General features: G+C 35.4%; 1 protein-coding gene across 8 annotated transcripts in view; it reads left to right on the top strand.

Annotated features, from left to right (window-relative positions):
• LOC115210955 (arf-GAP with SH3 domain, ANK repeat and PH domain-containing protein 1) overlaps positions 1-21,768 on the top strand; it is a 340,392-nt gene that overhangs the window by 296,700 nt on the left and 21,924 nt on the right. For all 8 annotated transcript variants that reach the window (XM_029779755.2, XM_029779753.2, XM_029779752.2 and 5 more), the window contains one exon: positions 8,388-8,427. In XM_029779755.2, the coding sequence (XP_029635615.1) occupies positions 8,388-8,427 (40 nt within the window). The remainder of the gene's footprint in view (positions 1-8,387; positions 8,428-21,768) is intronic.

Here is a 21,768-nt window from a genome sequence, read left to right as displayed (position 1 = left end):
TATTCATAGAAAAACCCTAGCCCCAGTAACCATCTGACTACATCCAGCACTCTTGCAGAATATATGAATATATATGATTATACGTATATGTGTGTATGTACGTATGTATATACATATATATATATATATATATATATATATATATATATATATATATATTATATATATATATATTATATATAAATACGCCTGTATAAATGTGTGTGTGTGTAGGTACCATTTTTTAGATAGTTATATATCAAGAGTGTCAAACATTAACTAAATGATGACGCAATACATTTTAAGTGGATTTTCAAATTTAGGAAAGAGTTGACAGTGACTTCAAAGTTAGTGTCAATCTTTTCCTTGTAAGAGAGAGAGAGAGAGAGAGAGAGAGAGATGATCTCCAACAAGATCTAAAGAGCATGTGTGTATGTGTATATGTACAGATGTGTATCTATATATATCTATATATTTATATTTATATATCAAATATATATATATATACATAGATATAGATATAGATAGATAGACAGATAGATAGATAGATGAATGTATGGTTCCTGTTTATTATGAACATATTATTACTTCTTCTGTTTCCTCTACAATTACTGGTACATTAACTTCTATCTTGAAATACTCTCTCTTCAGTTTTATACAGCATGAATTCAAATAATTTCTCTTTATTTTATATCAACAACGCTATCATTAATAAAGCTACTACTAAAATCATTTTGTTTGTTTCACTTGGTGGGTTATTGTTACTATGACTACTACTACTTCTACTTCTGTATTGCTTTGATTTATCATGTTTATAGCAAATAGGATTACATTGTATAAGAAAGGTCCTGAACATAGGTAAGATAGCTGTAACACTATATTTCAGAACTGAACCCCAGGATAGTATATCTAACAGTAACATACCATTGAGCTACTCTATAGGGGTGGTTCTCAGCCCCTTTTTACCTAAGGATCCCCTTTTGATTTCTGTTTCAATCAGATTGATCTTCATAGCTATTTGATGTTTTAATACATTCTATTATTCAGATATGAATGAGAAGCAGCCTGAAGGATATAAACAATATCAAACACACTTATGTAAGTTATGTGTTTTGCCATTTCATGGGCAGGCTGCGATTTATAGGCATAAAAGAATATATTCTCATCAATTTGCCTGATGTTAACACATCTGGAAGCCATAGAAAAGCACAAGAATGACAAAATAATTATGTCTGCTGCTCATGTAACGAGACCTGATGCAAGTTATTTCACTTGTCTATGACTTCTAAGTGTTTTAACACCAGGTGAATTGATGAGAATATATTCTCTTACGCCTATAAATCGCAGCCTGCCCACAAACTGGCAAAATGCATATCTTGCGTATGCATGTTCGGTATTGTTTATATCCTATTATATTTAGATAATTAAATATCATTAGGAATTATATTTTGAAAATTGTTAAATAATTTACATCGCACAAGCACGGATGCTTTTCTACTTGTAACCAGCATGGGTGCTTTTCTGCACGGCACCAACATAAAAAAGCCAAGTGCTAGAAGTTATTTCATTTTTGATCTCAAGTTTCAGGCCCGGTTTATATATGCTAGGCCTGTAATTTTGTAGTCAAGGTTAATAATGCAAGAAACTAGTCCCACATACCACAGTTCAACACTAAATGACTACCTTCGTTGTATCTTGGCTACTGTAAGTTAACACCTGTGATTAACTGAACTGATACCACTCAGTATTAGGTAACATGTGATTTAAATAACTTCATGTCTTTATTTAGCTGTAGCCACAATACACTAAGCAGCAACTGTTCTAATTTATTTTTAGGAAGGGGACGCTGTGGTTGTGAGGTTTCACTGCTAGACTATTGATTACATTCATCAAGTATTCTAACTTTATTATAGTCACACTTCACCTGGCCCTTTCTTCTCAGAGTGCAGCACTTTGAAATTCCCTCCCTGCTTCCTTTCATCGACTACATCAGACTCAACAATCAGAGAGATCCTGCAAAGGCCACGATTGTTTTTTTCACATCGTTTTTGTCAGGCCTCTAGTCAAAATACGTGGCTTCATTTACCTCAATATTACTGATAAATCATCCTCTTTACAGTCAATGGATATGTGGTTAGCACCAGGAAGTACATTCAGTTATGAAAATTGTTCAATCATTGTATAAATCACATTCACTTTCTACTTAAAACTAATACATTACAATGCACCTGAGCACTGCATACAACAGGCTTATTTTTATCATACTACAATCATCATCTTCAATGGTTTATAATATAGGTATCTTCTAAAATATGGTTTCATTTTAAAGAAGTTATGATGGTAGTCTTGAATATTTTCTCAAAAACCCCCAACCAAATTATTTTCCTTGGGTAACCTCATAAGCTGTATAAATATCTGCAGTATTTGTAGCTTGTCTTTCAGTATTTTTAATCATTTTCCTTTGTCAAAATTATATTTGTTGTCAACCCTTTGATAATATACAGTTTCTCCTTGTCAAAGCTTTAGTTTCGTAAGCTTCTTTGAATATGCATTCCCATGGAGTTTTAATGAAATCCTGCTCAATCCTCTGTAGCGTGTAGCCATTTTCAAATGGTAGCGCCAATTTGTGGTAGCTGGCAATATGACGTAATGTCATATTGCCAAAGAAATATGATTGTTGTTTTCCCATTGGTTGATATAACTACTCAACTTGACTTTAAAGAATCGAAATCACATAAAAATATTCTTTAACTAATTTTCAGAATTCCTATATGAGCAGTTATTTCAACTAATGGGAAAACGACAATCATATTTCTTCGGCAATACGACATTATGTCATATTGCCAGCTACCACAAATTGGCGCTACTATTTGAAAATGGCTACTTGCTACACCTCACTGTGCTGATTAAATTTTTGCTGGTGATGTAATGTGGTAATATATGCAAATCGGTTCTTGAAACTTCTTTTTATTATTTATAAAATAAAATGTGTAGTCTGTCATATGAAATATGGAGAATTTCAGAAAGTTCCCCACTATCAAAGATAAGTTGACTCAGTTCCCATGATTTATGTACACATGCATAAAAACCAAGAGAATACTTGGTTCCTATGCAGTGAGGATTAATCAAAGATGTTTTCCAGTGAATTAAACTCTCTTTCTGTCATAGACTGTATTTGTCTTCAGAATTGGTTAAGCAATTTCTCTCTCACTAAATGTTCTTCACTGTTTATGTAAGTTTTGGGTATCAAATTCTTTAATAGAGATAGAGTGTGTGGGTTATTCTTTCTCCATTCTCACCACCACTAACAACATCACCACCAATAATCAGGTGAAGGAAAATTATTTAAGTTGTCAGTTCACCTTTTCGCTTTTGGTGTTAAAATTTGTACTTTCTTTTTATTTTTGTCTGCCCTTTCTCTTGTAGTTGGCATTTTACTCTCTTACACCTGATCATAGTTCAATTGTTGAACATCAGTTCTTGGTGGCCTATAGTATTGATTACAATAAGTCTTTGTATCAAATCACATCCTTTGATCACTGTATCAACAGCAAGGAAAGAACTTGAGCATTTTTCTTACCATTAACTATTGTCTTCAAAGAGTTACAAACAGATTCTGTGTAACTCTTGGTAATTATGTAGTACAAGACTATACAGCAACTTTTGTATTCACAGAAACAATATTGTAACTCTTCTGTTCCAGGAAGTATAAAACAGATTGTAATTCTGGTAGGTCGTGTAATGTGAAACTCTTGTGTACCTGGAGGTACATATTCTGTTTTAAACTCTTTTGTACCTAGAGATAGAGACAAAACTAATTGAATAGAAAAACCTTGTTCTATGTTTACTTTGTATTTAAATTTCTGCCTTGATATTTTTTCCACTATTTAATTTTACTTGTGACTTGCTCTATTGCCTGTTATATTGCCTGCATGTTGCTTGCAATATTGCCTGTATGTTTCCCATATCTTTCTTTCTTGTTGCTTGCAATATTGCATGTACATGACTTATATCTTTCTCATGTATTACTTGTTATATATTGCCTGTTTTTATGAAGAAATTTGCTAATGAAGGTTTCACATTATGAACTTTGCTCTCAAAATATTCACCTAAATCTCACCAATCTTATAATCAGAATATTCTTTCTCCATTCCAATTACAGTTAATACAACATTCTTTAATATATATCTTTGAAGGTTTTTGTATATTTTGAAAAATATATCTTTTTTGATGTTTCACATTCCTTTTTATTCCATGCCAGCATGGATGAGTTAGAGAGCTTCTGCAAATTTGGAAATTCGCATGTTACTTAAATTAGTTGATTTCACTGATTGATACTCTTCTCTCTCTTTCGCCCTTTTCAAGCCTAGCCAGGCTCATGGGCCTGGTTTCCTGGTTTCTGTGGCGTATGAGTCTCCCCAGCTGGATGGGATGCCAGTCCATCGCTGCGTTACTCAAGAAACAGGAAGAGAGAGTGAGAGAAAGTTGTGGCGAAAGAGTACAACTGGAGCCTTGTGAAGCTTTTAGGTGTTTTCAATCAAAAAACACACACAACGCCCAGTCTGAGAATCGAAACCATGATCCTCCGACTGCGAGTCCACTGCTCTAACCACTGGGCCATTGCGCCTCCACAACTGATTGACACATTTTCTATAAATCACTGAATTGTGAAGTCAGAATTGAGCTTATGTTATCAGACATTTAATGAAAGCAGGAGTAGAGAGTGAATACCAGACATTTCAGTCTTAGAGGAGTAAGTTAGTATAATGTGTTAAGTGCTGGAATGAGGATGGTGATATGTATTCTTTAATCTCGATCAATCATGACTTATTAACAACCTGGTAGCTAGGTATGTTGAAGGTATTAAGACTAAATTTCCAGATTTCAATATCTTGGATGAGCCTAAAAGTGTGAAAGAGTTGCAATTTGGTCCTGAAAAGCCACTACTACTTATACTGGTAGCTATATAAGTACATTTATTAAAGCAGACTAGCCTTCACTTGTTTTGTCAGAAAAAAGTTACAACATTAGCTGAAATATATCAGATAAAACATTATCCAAGGCAACGAGTGGTGGTCTGCTTTGGCAAGGCCTGCATTTGATTAAGTAGCAGAAAATATATAGTGAAATTGTTATTGTGTGATGTTTTGCAAATAACTTGCACATGCAAGTGCTACCAGTGAAAACCTCCACATACCGGAAGCCAGCAAGTGTATGGGGTCATCAGGAGAGAATGCGCGCCGTTTCAGGGTCTACCTCTTGATGGCATCAATGTGCACCGGTCCCCCTCACTGATATGAGGCCCCACTTGCTAGATCAACTGGTTATTAAATAAAGCTCAATATTCTTCTAGCCATCACTCATCGTCTTTTTTTAACCAAATCCAGTGGCTAGCCTTTTCCACTGTAGTTTGATTAAGTATTGGAAAATGTATAGTGAAATTGTCATTGTGTGTGGAGTATCAAACATTTTGGACAGACTTTCTTAAGAGTAAAAATGACAGGAGTTAAATAAAAGAAAGATAACAGAGCTTTACATCTGTACTATCTAGTATTTAAGCACTTGATTCTCAGTTTGGCTTTCATAGGTAAAGGTATTTCTGCTCTGCACAATCTGCACAAAAGCCAAACTGCATCTGGTACTCTTGCTGGCCCCTGCTGGGGCATCTTTTCATTTCTGACAAAACAAGTGAAGGCTGGTCTGCTTTAATTAATGTACTTATCTCAGGACAAATGCCACAGTAACTGGCCTATCAACAGTGTATATACACTAAGTATGATTCATAGTGGGGATAAATATTACCTTTTGGTATTATTGCTGCTTCTGCCACTAATAATTATTAATCAGAAAACATATTTGGTATAAAATTTAAAATGCCATATATGTTTTCTGTATTTTATTAATACTATATATATATATATGTATGTGTGTATAAATTAATACTATATATATGTATGTGTGTATAAATTAATACTATATATATGTATGTGTGTATAAATTAATACTATATATATGCATGTGTGTATAAATCATACATATATATATATCCAAGGATTGGGTTTTATTCAGTAATAGAAGCTGGTTGATTCTTTAATTCTTAATCTGGATTATTGGGTTCTGTTTGTGCAGTTGTTCAAAGAATTTCTTATGAGGCGAGAATGTTGTTGATTTTGATAAGCTGTTCGTTGGCAGTGGGAAGAGTGAATTTCATATATTTAGTAAGATATTAGTATGTATACATACAGACAGACATAAATATTTGTGTATTTTCTTATTCCAAATTCAAACTTCTAATCCCACCAAATATTCTGAAGAAATGATTATCCCCCTTGTATTAACTGTCTTCTAGGGAACAACATGCACAAACACACACACATGCACACATGAAGTTTTACTATCACTACTGCTTCATAGTTGCAACCTTAACTGTTATTTCTGGATATAAGATCCTCACATCTACTTGCACAACATGCAGCCATAAAATAACAGAAACATTATCTGCACTTAGTGACTACAGATGTATTTCAAATCTCAGGATATCACATGTCTATTCCATACACAACTGCATCTGTTTCCTTTGCATGCCTTCATTACCCATTTGGATCCCTCTCTTAACTGTACGGCTTCCTTACATACCGTTGCATCTCTTTACAGCTGGTCTATCTTGCTTTTTACTTTTGTGCAATGCTGCATCACTGAACAATATCCACTTTCTGCTTTCATTTTTACAGGACCCCCTGCTTCTTCTTGGACTTGTTTTTTTTTTTTTTTTTGCTTTTTTCTTCACAGACACTCACTCACATTTCCAGGAATATAGCTCAACCGCTGAGCCAAGACACTCATGACTTACTACTCTCTCTCTCTCTCTCTATCTATCTATCTATCTATCTCTCTCTCAAATTACTAAACACCTCTTTCCTTCAGCCTAACCTACAAGACTTTCTTTTTAGTTGTTCTCTGTTCTTTTGTCTTTCATCTGTTATTGTTAACGTTGTTCCTATCCTTATTGCTACTAATTCAGCTACTACTACTATTACTATTACTACTACCATCATTATTATTAAGGCAGTGAGCTGGCAGAATTGTTTGAGCATCAGAAAAAATACCTTGCAACATTTTTCCAGCTCTTTACATTTTAAGTTCAAGTTCTGCTGAAGTTGACTTAGTCTTCCATCTTTTTGGGATTGATAAAATAAGTACAGGTTGAGTACTGGGGTCCAAAAATTGCTGACCCTATGCATTATTATTATTATTATTATTATTATTCCGCTGAGGTCAACTTTGCTTTTCATCCTTTTGGGATCGATAAATTAAGTATCAGCGAGACACTGGGGTGGATGTAATCAACTAGTACCCTCCTCTAAAAATTTCAGGCCTTGTGCCTTTGATAGAAAGAATTATTATTAAGGCTGAATGAAATGCTTAGTGGTATTTCATCTGCCACTACATTCTGAGTTCAAATATCGCTGAGGTCGACTTCACCTTTCATCCTTTCAGGATCAATACATTAAGTACCAGTGAAACACTGGGGTTGATGTAATCAACCAGTGTCCTCATGCCAAATTTCAGGCCTTGTGCCTTAAATTTTTATTATTATTATTATTATTATTATTATTATTATTATTATTATTATTATTATTGGATAGATTAAGGCAGCAAGTTTGACAGAATTGTTAGAGCATTGAATAAAATACTGAGTGGCATTTCATCTAGCGCTTAATGTTCTGAGTTCAAATCCCACCAAAATGAACCTTGCCTTTCATCCTTTTGGGGGACCAACAAAATATAGTACCAGTTGAACATTGGAGATACTTCAGTGTTCAAATCCTGTCAAGGTTGACTTAGCCTTTCATCCTTTCCGATGTGATGAAATAAGTACCAAACAAATACTTGGGTTAATTAAATCAAACATGCCTTTGTTCTTAAATCAAACATGCCTTTGTTCCTAAGTTAGATACAATCATCATCATCTTGACCACCATCGCCATCACCATGATGATGATGATGATGTCAAGAGGCAGAAGTTTGAGAGTGCTTGTCTGACAATCTTGGAGTATTTAGTTATGTCATATTTCATGGTCTCATCCCAAATCCTGCTGAGGTTGCCTCAGTCTTAGCCTCGGATCCTTCTAGAATTGATGTAATGGTTTCTTGTCTGTTACTGAGATCTAGTAAATTGATTTGTGCCGCTCTTCTACTAGTTCATGGTCCTGTTCCAAAGTTTGGAATTTCTGCAACCATCGACTTAATGAGGAACAAACAGAGTTATGGAACAGAGTGGGAGTGGAGAGGTCAGGGGAGATGGGTTATAGGGGTGGGGATCAACACCGGGGGGGTTTGGTCTTTGTGTTTATATGGCTGTCAATCAAATACTGAAGTTTTTTTTTCACCATTCTTGTCCCTGACAGGTTCCAAGGTGGTATTACAAAAGCCTGCAGAATCGGAGAGGTAAGAATTTCCTTTCTTTTGTGTCTTCCTCCTTTTTCCTCCTCCTCCTCTCTCTCTCTCTCTCTTTCTTTCTTTCTTTGTCTTCTTTTCTGTTTCAAGCAGCAAAATGATTCTTTTTGATCTCTGAAATGAAATTACCTGATATAATTAGTTGACTTTGAAACCTGTACAAATCTCTAAACAGCATGCCACTGCATTATAGCGAAAAGTTCCAGCCCCAGCTTTACTGGATAAATACTATGTACAGCAGTAACTTGGTTTTAAATATATATATATATATATATAATAAAAAAACATAAATAAAGATGTTGTTCAAATTACACACAGTACATTTCCATAGCATGGTTATTTGCTCATTATTGTACTTGATTACATGATCATGTAACCAGACCGTTTCATCAGGCATTTTAAATAGTTAATAGGTAAAATTGATCTGAGTACCCTGTTAATCAAATACACACTGGAGTGCTACTGTCAGGATCATTTAAACCCCTTTTTCATTCAAATTAATGATTCACTCAGTCACAACCCCAAGTTTCTTTCATTCTGCATTTGATCATTTAGGTGACATGATGATGAATAAACTGATAAAGAATTCATGTTTCTGATTCATCAGCTGTGAATGAAGAGATAAACTCTACTACATGCATTGAGTAATTTCTCCCATGTATACATCCAAATATATAATATATATGTATAATATATAATATATATATATAGTTAAGCTGCTGGTCATAAGTTCAAATATTATGAGTGAGTTATCATTATGTATAACACTGCTTCCTCTGATATCCCTCTCTCTTATACTCCTTTCTTCCAAAGTATCAAATCATACATATTTTCACCCTGTGAAACAGTATTTCATCTTATTGTGTTGTATATAAAATAATGGCCTACATGCACATGCTGTAGTTTTGAATAACAATATATATCCCCTATATTGTAAGTACTGTAATAAAGATTGTCCTACATGTTTAATGTTGTACAACAATACATATACTATGTAGGATATTGCATAACAATAACCCATGTAGTTTTCCTGGAATGTTCTATATATATATATATATTGTAAACGGTGTCTGAGTAGAACACTCCATGTAATGTAGTGTTGTGTAACAGAATATCTCACATGTTGTAGAGCTGTATAATAGAAGATATCACATGCTGTGTTGTATCCCACATTCTATAGCATATTATTTTAACATGTTTAAATGTAGAATGTATTATCTCACGTGTGTATTTTATCTCCATAACATTACATGTCGTATCCAGTAGAATAGACAACACGTTTTAGTTTAATGAAACAGAAATCTTCAACACACATTAATGTTAAACTATATGCCATACCCCATATATTATGGAGCTGTTTTAAAAGAATATCCTTCATGTTTATTTATAATCTTATATCTCAGAATATCCACCGTTTTATCTTTGCACAACATAATGTCTCCCTGTCTCTGCACTGTAACACATTTTATTTGTCTGTTAGCCATTTGCTTGGTGTCATCATTCCTCATATTCTTCTCCAAAATATTTTTCTGCCACCTTCATTTATTTTCATGACTCTTTTTTTTTTATACTCATGCTTTTTTTTTCTTTAAAGATACTTCCAATATTTTGCAGATGGTTAGTTTTTGAAATTCTTCTTCACCAAGTGAGGGACAGTGTTCCATGAGGAGATATAACCATTTTTAGTTCTTTAAACTCATCAACACATTTTTCTTTTTTGTTTTTGTTTCAACAATTCTGGTAGTAAAAAGGGGGGGGGGGAAACACATTTCAGCTTCAATTTATGTTTTGTATTTCAACTGAAGAACTTGTAATGTCTGTCTATTATTGGTTAAATTTGTGGTTGTTTTTGTTACACAGCCTATCACTGATCTCAAGTGACTTTTAACAGTTGTGAAAGACCAATGTCAACTGTACCATATCTCCCCCCCTCTGTTTCTCTCATATATGTGTGTGTGTGTGTATATATATATATATATATATATACAGATATAGATATAGATAGCCTGCTTGTTTCTTTCATTTTGTTCTATCTTTTTTTTCTTTTGCTGAATATATATGCTTGGTGCATCATAGTGAGTTTTCTTCCCTGTAGCTACAGGCACATTGTGTTGCATTCAGAGGGGAGAAGACTCATATTGTGACATGATGCATCTGCAGCGTGCTAAAGGTTAAGTTTGTGTCAGAAACCTCTCCCTCTCTTTTTCTTTCTCTCTCTCTCTCTCTCTCTCTCTCCTCTCTCTCTCTCTCTCCATCGTACTGTTAAGGCAGAGAACAAGATTCTGGTACTTGTTTAGCCAAAATGCTTCATGGTTTCTTATTCACCACTGTGTTGTGAAAGGTGCATACCATTTCTGATCAAACAACTAGAAACTGTTTGCATGTATTTTTTACTTTGTGTGTGTGTTTGTGTGAACTCAAATATATATTCAACATTATTACCAATATCATCATTATCTTTCACTCCATGTGCGAAAGGGTTGTATGTGTTATTTGTCATGCATGTTATATTATCTGTGAGGCCCAACCTTCTCCGATCTAAAACTCAAATTCTTCTCTGGTCAACACCAGTCTTTCCACTCTCAGCTCTGAAAGCTGTTTTACCCAGCATGCATCATTCAGTCATATTAGTCCTCGAAACCAGCACAGTCATCTCTCCCGCACATAATGTCTTTTGATTCTTTCCCAGTTAATTTTTCATTCCATTGGTTGATGTCAATGAACAGTTTTACTATAAGAACCATACCATCGAATCCTGAATTTCCCTATCTGTATTCAATGCTCACCAATGACATTTGAGTTTTACAAGTGACCACTGCTGTCATCATTTTCAATGTCTTTGACACATCTTCCACCTCTGTCACTTATTTCTTTATTGCCCACAAGGACCTTATCATAGAGGGGACAAACAAGGACAGACAAAGGGATTAAGTCAATTACATCGACTCCAGTGTGTAACTGGTACTTCATTTATCAACCCCAATAGGATGAAAGGCAAAGTCGACCTTGGCGGAATTTGAACTCAGAACATAACGGCAGACAAAATACTGCTAGACTTTTCGCCGGCATTTTCGCTAGGCTTTTCATTCCTGTATGCTAGGATAAGTCCACCTAGTAGTTGTGAAGATGTGTGGCTTAGTGGTTAGCATATTTGTCTTGCAGCCCCGATTTTGATTCCTGTCGACATGTTGTGACCTTGAGCAAAACTTTCTATTTCATGTTGATCCAGTCCACTCAGCTGGCAAAAATGAGTTATGTCTGTTATTCAAAGGGCCAGTATTGTCACATTCTGTGTCACACTGAATCTCCCTGAGAATTACATTAAGGGTACACATGTCTGTGCTGAAGGCGGTGAGCTGGCAGAAACGTTAGCACGCTGGGTGAAATGCTTAGCGGTATTTTGTCTGCCATTACGTTCTGAGTTCAAATTCCGGTGAGATCGACATTGCCTTTCATCCTTTCGGGATCGATTAAAGAAGTACCACTTACCCACTGGGGTCGATATAATCGACTTAATCTGTTTGTCTGTCCTTGTTTGTCCTCTCTGTGTTTAGCCCCTTATGGGTAGTAAAGTAATAGGTATTTCGTCTGCCGTTACATTCTGAGCTCAAATTCCGTCGAGGTTGACTTTGCCTTTCATCCATTTGGGGTCAATAAATTAAGTATCAGTTACACACTGGGGTCGATATAATCGACTTAATCCCTTTGTCTGTCCTTGTTTGTCCCCTCTATGTTTAGCCCCTTGTGAGCAATAAAGAAATGAGAATTACATTAAGGGTACACATGTCTGTACTATACTCATCCACTTGCATATTAATTTTATGAGCAGGCTGTTCTGTTAATCGAATCAGCCGGAATCCTTGTCATCAAAACCAACAGAGTGCCGATTAGACCTACTAGTTGGGATCATTGTTACCTGACCCAAAGGTCATTCTTTAACATTCTTATACTTATCTTGTCTATTTAGTTTCCCCATTTATTTGTAGACAGCCTGTTGTTGTAGTCTTTGTTCAACTCTCCAGTTAATCCTGATCAAGCAGATCAATAGTCAAAGACATTCCAGTTATGACCATCCTGTCTGTTTTTTTTAAAAACATAATGTTTACAGGACTGTAATTTGAGGGAGAGTTGACTTCTATTTCTAAACAGGTTGAATAGAGATACAGAGCAATACTCTGCAACCTTTTTTCACTTTTGGTACATTTATATTTCAAAATTTGGCGACACACCTGAACTAAAAAGGTAGCTAAAAGTATAGGGAAAAAAGTTATATTCAGGTTACCCTGTGGCACACCTAGCATCGTCATGTTGCATGCCAGTGTGCCATGGCATACCAGTTGTGGAGCACTGATATAGAGGCTCCTTTGTAAGTGATTGTTTGTGTCTGATGAATGTGTGTCTGTGTGCATATATGTATGTTTATTGCTCTGTCTGTGTATCCTCTTTTCTGACCAGACTTTCTTCCAAGTGTGTACACTTCTTAACATATAGTATCCTTTCATTTTTGTCTATTGTTGGAGGTGAAGGCAACTTGTCACTATTTGGTTTAGAATCTATCTTCCAACACATGAAAGTGTTTCACACATGAGGTCATTGGCAAAGTTCTCCAGCACACATGGTCAGCAATCATCCTCAGTGCTTAGAGGTTCTTAATTACCATCTGGTTCCAGTTTCTCTTCAAGCATCGTTTTTTTGATTTCTGGTTCTACTGCAGGGCTAACTTCACATGGTCTGGTTGGTTGGGAGTAGAATCTTTCAGTCTGGCCCAACCTGATGAGATGCCATTTGTGCAGAAACGTTGGTCTTGGAACATGTCCTCAATCCTTTTGTAACCATATTCCTTGTTGTCGTTATCATCATCATCATCATCATCATCATCATAATTCAAAGTCCACTTTTCATTCTGGCGTAAGTGGGATGGTTTCACATCCCACAAGCTGTAAGCCCACATCAAGCTCCAATGTCAGCTCTGGTATGGTTTCTACAGCTGGATGCCCTTTCTAATGCCAACCACTTTACAGAGTGTACTAGGTGCTTTTTACATGGCATAAGCTCTAGTGAAGTTGCAGTGTAACTTGCAAGACAAAAGAGCAGGGAAATAAAATGCCAATGTCCAATTAATTTTTGAAATAATGAGGACTTTATTAAAATAACTTAGTCATTATTAAGCTCTTGTTTGTAACATAAATTGACATAAAATTTTGAAGTAAAGTTATAATTTACATCACTTTAAACTGGGGAGTTTGTATCACAGAACCAGGATTCGTCTTGGGTGAGTTTGTGCCCCAAAAAGGGGGTTTTTTAAAGTGTCTTTTTCTGGGACATTATCACACAAATGTGTGTGTGTGTGTGTGGTGTGTGTGTGTTGGAATGTGTATGTACATGGGTGGTGGGGTTATATTTATGTATATTTGTGTGTGTGTATAAGTGCAATATATGTGTATGTCATATATGTTATGGTGATGATGTGTGTGTGTGTGTGTGTGTGCATGCGCAACCATGTGGTTTCAGGTTCAATACTGCTGTGTGGCACTTTAAGCAAATGTCTTCTGCTATTGCCTCTTGTCAATCAATTCCTTCTAATTAAATTTGATAGATGGAAACTGTGGAAACCCATCATGTATGTGTGTGTGTGTGTGTTGGTTTGTTTGCATCCCCATAACTTTGCAACTCAACAAAAGAGACCAATAGAATAAGTATGAAACTTTAAAACATGTACGGGGGTTGAAATGTTCAACTAAACCCTTCAAGTCCAATGACTGAAACAAGTAAAAGACAAAAAGACAACTGATAATCTTTATATTAATGTCACCAAGGAGTTTGCTGAAAGAATATCTGGTTGCTACACAGATTGGAACAAACTGAATATATCGATTCTCTCCTGCTAACCTTATGTGGCCCCTATTTTAAAGATCACTAGGAAGCGTGTTGAAGATTTGACTGACCCTTTCTTGCTGGTTCATGTTTAGGTAGCGGTTTGCTGTTTTGTATGGTTCAGTCTTTTTTTTTATTTATTTATTTTGTTTTTGTTCCTGTTGTTGTCGTTGTCATGGTTGTCATAGTGATTTGCCAGTTCAAACATCAGAGATATTCCCCACCCACATCTCAAAAAAAAAGAAAAAGGCAAACTCAGCTTCGTTATCATTCTAGGAATATTTTGGGGTTTTTTTTTTCCTTCATTTGTTTGGTTTTTTTTTTCTTGATTTTGTTTTCTTGCCCTCAGAGAACGGTATTCATGTGAAAGGTAAGTTTGTCATCATCATCGTCATCACCATTATCATCATCATCGTCGTCATCATTGTCATCATCATCATCATCGCCATCGCTGTCGACGTTGTAACCAATATTTCTACTATCACCTTAATTAGTAGTACTGCCATTGACACCTGCATGGCTACCACTATCACTAGCGTTACCATCATCATCATCATCACCATTATCATCATTATTAATTCTTCTATCATCATCATTATTGTTACCATTTTCAACACCACTATCATTATCATCATCATCATCGTAATCAATTGCACTGTTGTGTTCACAGTCAGAAGCACCACCAGCATCAGCAACAGCACCACCGTTACATCATTACCATTACTTTCCACACCATTATCTAAGTGCTACCCACCACCAATAGTTGCCAGGGATGTATTGACTTCTGTATACAGTCCTGTGTGTTTCTCCTTCATCCTCATTGGCTAAAACCTACAACATGCTGGTCTTTGTGATTGGTCAGAAACTCTATAAGGAACTGTCAGTGACATCATTGAGATCTGAGGATTTTCTTAGATATCTTTTATGTGATATAAAATAAATAACTGCACCCTTTTTAAAGCCTAGCCAGGCTCATGGGCCCGGTTTCCCGGTTTATATGGCGTATGTGTTCCCCAGCTGGACGGGACGCCAGTCCATCACAGCATTACTCATTTTTGCCAGCTGAGTGGACTGGAGCAACGTGAAATCAAGTGTTTTGCTCAAGAACACAACGCGTCGCCCGGTCCAGGAATGGAAACCACAATCTTACGATCATAATGCTGACACCCTAACCACTAAGCCACGCACCTCCACTTATGTGATATATCTGGGAAAATTTTCTAGATATCCAACATGGGAATATTGGATGCCTGCCTCTACTTGAGGGTTGTATGTAGAAGTTGTCATAGTTGTTAGTTGTGGTTTAGCCTCAGGTTAGCATTCCATCCATGACTATCATTTTAATTAATTGTACTGTCATTGATAGAATTTTTGTATATTTATGACTACATTCTCCAATGTGTCGTTCCATTTTTTTATATATTAGAGTGTGATTCGAGGAAGAAACAGCTGCTATTTTTAGCATATTAGTTGACTGTGTAAAGAGGTTTTTTATGTAGAAGTAGACAAGGTTTATGTCAGGCCAGGGATCTCATCACAAGCTGATGAGACCTGCAACTGGTACCATGTAAACCTGTATTTCCTCTTCCATGGTTGAGTGGTCAGTAACTAAACCAACTCCACCAGTTGAATAGCCTGCCACTCTTATGGATAACCAACTGGACTAAAAACAAAACCTGCTGAAGGGCAGATGAGCTCCTAGTGTGCCAATGGCTATTCAGTTGGGGAAGGCAATGGCAAACTAGCCCAACATCTCTGCCAAGAAAACACTATGTGAAAGTCTCAACAAAAGTATTGCTATGGCTTCATCTGATGAGAGGACTTGCACTTAATCATTTAAACTTTCAATGTAGTGTCAGATATGCACTGCAAAAGGCATATGATACATGACGACAATGGTGAGTCATTATTACTGTTATTATTTGACACCTTGGACTCCTGAAGACGTGGAACTGTCCACAATATGCATTTCATGTTGAATGGCAGTCATCTTAGTTGGTACAGATTAAAAAAAAACTGTAGGCATTCGTAGCACATTTGAGCTTTCTGAAGCTCAGTTCTGTCTCTTCAGGTTTCTATTATAAAATCTCTTTAGGTTTAGCATTGCTTGCCAATGAAACACTCAACAATTACACAGTATCGCAGCCATCTGTGGCAGTGACCCATACATCGAGGTTTACATTTTAAGCCAGTGGAAGGAACTATTGGTGTTGCCTAAGTTTTGGTGTTTTGGGGGTTTTGTTTCATACCATTTATGGTAATAGTTAATCCTATAACAAAACAGGATTATATGCAGCTCCCATTTAACCCTGCTTGAGCAGTCTATATTGTTACATTTTTAGCATTCAGTTATTCATACGTAAACATATCCATTTGGTATCTGCACACTATGTATATCTACAGGTCTGTTATATCATTGTTCTGCTAATTTTTGTTGTGGTGTTGTATGTGTTTTGCATGCTTGCACATGGCCAAAACTGTTTAAGGTGACTAGTAGTTTGATATCAAAAACAGTTTTAATATTGTACAACAAGGAGGATAATGTTAGTGAATTATGACAACTGTTTGATGTTTTGAATTTACTGCTGTAGACTTACGTAATTAGCATAATTAGCGGAAACATGACAGCTCTAATTATCAGCTAACAACAATAAGATGGAATCTAAACAAACATCTGGGTCTTGATTATGCCAAAGGTGATATATATGGTTAATTATCTGTAGCTTACAACTACCTAAAGATAATACTAAGCCCCAACTAATTCAAAATCCCTTGCATTAATTGGTTTAAATGCAACCATATGATAATTTAGATTATTCAATTTAAAACATGCAATAGAAAATGTAAAATTACAAAACTTAATCAAAGAATTATAGTTTTAAACAGATTAAAAACTGATCCTAAAACAAAAACCAGGAGAATCAAGTGATGATTTCCAGCTAACATTTAATATTCTTGTTGCTGTAATTCTTACAATCAAAAATGACCCAGAATCAGAGTTTATAATATGGATTTATATTTATGAAATTGGTTGTACTCAGATGAAAATAAAGAATCTTAAATTGTTTAAGAATTTTACCTAAAATGTCCATCTCAGACATGCTTAGCTTTGTTGCAATGGTGTTGTCAGAATGAAGATTTGATCTTGGAACAGTAGTACAGCTGGGTTCTAATACAGAAATATTTTATGCTACTAGTAAAGATTTTTGTCAAAAAAAGTTGATTAAGCAACAAGTAACTGAGTGAGATCAGGTTTAAAATTATAGCAATTGAGAATCGCCACAGCTTTCTGGGTCCTGTCCTGTAAATAGTTAAAATTATGTTCAGCATCCCCAGTCCCAGGACACACAAAACATGATGTTGGAAATGAGCTTTAAAATCTTCTAGGAATGGGAATTATGTCTTCATGTTCTAAATGAAGGTATCAATAATTCACCACCAATTGTTTTGGTGTAGAATAGTGGTTCTCAACTGGGGTTCATTTGGCCCTTGGGGATCCATATAAAGTTTTGTTGTTAAAATTTATCTCTTTTACTCTTTTACTTGTTTCAGTCATTTGACTGTCGCCATGCTAGAGCACCACCTTTAGTCGAGCACATCGACCCCAGGACTTACTCTTTGTAAGCCTAGTACTTATTCTATTGGTTTCTTTTGCCGAACCGCTAAGTTATGGGGGTGTAAACACACCAGCATCGGCTGTCAAGCAATGCTAAGGGGACAAACACAGACACATAAACATATACACACACACTTATATATATATATATACATATATACGACGGGCTTCTTTCAGTTTCCATCTATCAAATCCACTCACAAGGCTTTGGTTAGCCCGAGGCTATAGTAGAAGACACTTGCCCAAGATGCCATGCAGTGGGACTGAACCCGGAACCATGTGGTTGGTAAGCAAGCTACTTACCACACAGCCACTCCTATGCCTATACAATACACAAAATATTTTAACAATTTTTTAAATACAATTCTACTAAAATCTAATTATCAAAATTCAACAGGATTTTTTAAACATTGAAAGGCTATAAAGGTCTATCCAAGTAAAATAGGAATCAAAGTGGTCCATAGGTTAAAAAAATGGTTGAGAACCACTGGTGTTGAAGAAAGCTGGTAAATTAAAAAAGTGAGATGATTACAAAATTCATTTAAATGACAAGATGCAAATTTTTTCCCATTTTAATCCACATCTTGAAACAATGTTCACTGATAATTAAGAAGCAAAGTTTTACCTCTCAAATGATTTAAATAATGCGTACTGGCAAATTGGTTTGAGATGAAGGCTAAGAAATAGGGTGTGGGAATATATATTATGTAATTGTCTTTCCTTAATAAATAACCTTCCACTAGTAAGTTTATAGAATTCGGAGCCGACACTGTAAGTGCTCTAAATTCTATAGAAAATCTATTGAGATAAACTTAAACGGGAAAATATTGCATTGCTAACACAAGATAAGACACGATAATGACTTGTGAACCAGTAATATACTATGGTTGCAAAATGAAAGAGTGTGTCCTTTCCAGCAATTAATATATATATATCAGCTTCTCCTGGGTTTCAAAAACATCAGCTTTCTTTTCCAACATTGTATGGAGTCGATATTGGAGGAAATTATTGGCATGATTTTACATCAGAATGACAGACTCATTCTTGTAGTAGCCCAGAATAAACTGAAGAATCAATAAAATGCAGTCATTGCAAGACAGAAAGGAGCCACTGTATTGATTAACCTAAATAGATGCATTATTTGTGTATCTTACATAGATTTCTTATAAATGAATATTTCAAAGGTTGGAATTGAACCATGATTTAATCTAATAATTATGATTCAATGAATTAGTATAACTAAATCAAAAGAATGAATTGAAAAATGTTTGGAGTTGATTGATTATTATTACTAGTTTATACTAAAATTTGCAGACATAGTTGAGGCTTATCTTGTAGCAAAAAAGGACTATCTCTATTTGGGACATATGCATTAGAAACAGGTCTTTAACAAAACAAAAGAACTTCTTGTGCAATACCCTGTTTTGGCAACATTTGTCTGCCAAGTAAGAAACAACTCTCACTGTTGATTCTTCTGAATTTGCAAAAGTAGGAATAATGTCTTGAAATGGAAAGTCTATAGCCTGTGTTAGTTATACAACTGATAATGCTGGAGCAATAACCAACACAAAGCCTGTATAGTGGTAGGTTGTGTAGAAAGACTGAAGCATTTTCTTTTAAAGAAATCTTTGGTATTGAATATTGTTCATTAACATTTACAATTAAAATTTTTCAAATGATCTTCATGTTTCTAAGTGAAATTTGTAATTGATTTTTTTTTCAAAGGGTCTTGATATTTCCAAGTGAGTTTTTCAACAGATTACCTGGTGGATGCCCATATTATTACTGTATGATTTCAAGATCATTCACATTCCAGGTGAAAACCATCCCTCATGTTGATGCTTTTACTAAACTCAAATATGATGTGGATCAGTTTGAGACAATGTTCTTTATAATTTATTATTACATTCTGACATGATTAATTAATTAATTATTGATAAGGCTTAAACAATTAAAACAGTGGAGATTATTTAAATCCATGGACCATTTATGTTCACTTAAAGAATTCCATTACTGAGAAACAAAATTAACTTCAACAAACTTTTCAAGAATGACTATTTGCCAGACATTCATCTGAAATGATAGCAGAGAATGGTTTTATCTTTAATAAAAAATATGCTATTTATCCCTTAAGTTTATCATACAAAAGTTCTTTCCACAACTCGTGACATAACTGGTTGCACTACCAACAGTGAAAAAAGTAAGGGCTTGTGTTTGGTGACTTAACCCTTTTGTTACTGTATTTATTTTGAAATGTTCTGTGTTTCTTTCAATTACTTTAAATATTGCAAAGAATTTAGTAAAATAACTTAGTTATCATTCAGTTAGTGTTAGGAACATAAATTGTGACTAAGGTTTGGTGGAAGTTTTTAATTCAAAAATTATGTAAACAAGACATTTGTACTTCAGAGCCAGAGTCGGTTTCAGCTGGGCTGATAACGAAAGGGTTAATCTTGTTAGAGAAACTGAAGAATTTGTTAGACCCTTTGACATGTGTATTAATTTCAATCTCCTCCCATATTACCAATACTACTAAATCATGCTGATCCTCAAGAAATGTGAAGTATTACCTCCATTTAGGAGCTGAAGAATTGCAAAGAGAATTTGGATGCCACAAATATATACTGAATAATGCGATGTGTCTTTTGTAGTTGGAATAATGTTATATTTTTTTTCTGTATCTTATCATTGATATGTAAATGTATCTGGTCAGCATCTGCACATGGTATTTATCTGCCCAGTCTGTGATTTTATTGCTATGTTTATGTTGTTATCAAATCGCATGCATTTTGCATGGTAGCACTTGGTCAGGACTATTTGAGGTGACTACCAATTCAATATCAAGGACAATTTTATAGTGAGCTCCCAGGAAAATATGATATTCAGATACAAGAGATGTCTGAAGTTTTAACCTTTCTCATCTACTGTTGTGAACTTATGGTAATTGTTGTAAATACAACAAATACATAACAAGTTGGTTGAACATATAAGCACAACACAGATACAAAAGTTAATTGTTTATAGGAATAATGCCTGTCTGTACTTTAGATTCTTGTTGTTTAGTTCTGGACCATCTCTTGATCAAACAGATTTATGGTCAAAAATGCTTGAGCTGTGACCAATCCATCATTTTATATATCAGATATTATATAGTCCAATGTTTTCTTCTTTAGGTTGTGATTTGATGGATATTTGGTTGTTATTTCTAGCTACCACATTGTGGTTCCCTCATTGGCTGTTTGTATTGGCTGTCACAAAGAAGACTATCTGTTGCCAAATACAGTTGATATAGAACTGTGTGTATTGACTGTGTATGTTGACACATTTTCCTTTTTACGTTAAACTACTGCTTTCTGTGTTACATTTATGGATACAACAACTTGCCTATCCTTTTAGAAATTACCAAGATATTTCACTTGTTGTTTCTTTGTTCCTTCTCGAGCCATGCCTGGCTCATAAGGGCCGGTTTACCGGTTTCTTGGCGTATAGGTTCCCCACCTGGACGGGACGCCGGTCCGTCGCAGATGAGCTGCAAGATGCAGGAGGAAAGTATGAGAGAAAGTTGTGGCGAAAGAGTCAGCAGAAGTTCGCCATTACCTTCTGCCGGAGCCGTGTGGAGCTTAGGTGTTTTCGCTCATAAACACACACACATCGCCCGGTCTGAGATTCGAACCCGTGATCCCTCGACCGCGAGTCTGCTGCTCTAATCACTAGGCCATGTACCTCCACAAGATATTTCACTAAAGGTATGGTAGTCACTAGTCCATCTTAGGCTGGTATTACTAGATGAGTTTTCATATTTCTGCCATTATGACAGAGTAGATTTCATAAGTTTAAATTTG

Source organism: Octopus sinensis, linkage group LG4 (genome assembly GCF_006345805.1).
Source record: "Octopus sinensis linkage group LG4, ASM634580v1, whole genome shotgun sequence".
Classification (NCBI taxonomy): Eukaryota; Metazoa; Mollusca; class Cephalopoda; order Octopoda; family Octopodidae; genus Octopus; species Octopus sinensis.
The sequence above is the reverse complement of the archived record's forward strand: the minus strand, read 5'-3'. Positions and strand labels throughout refer to the sequence as shown.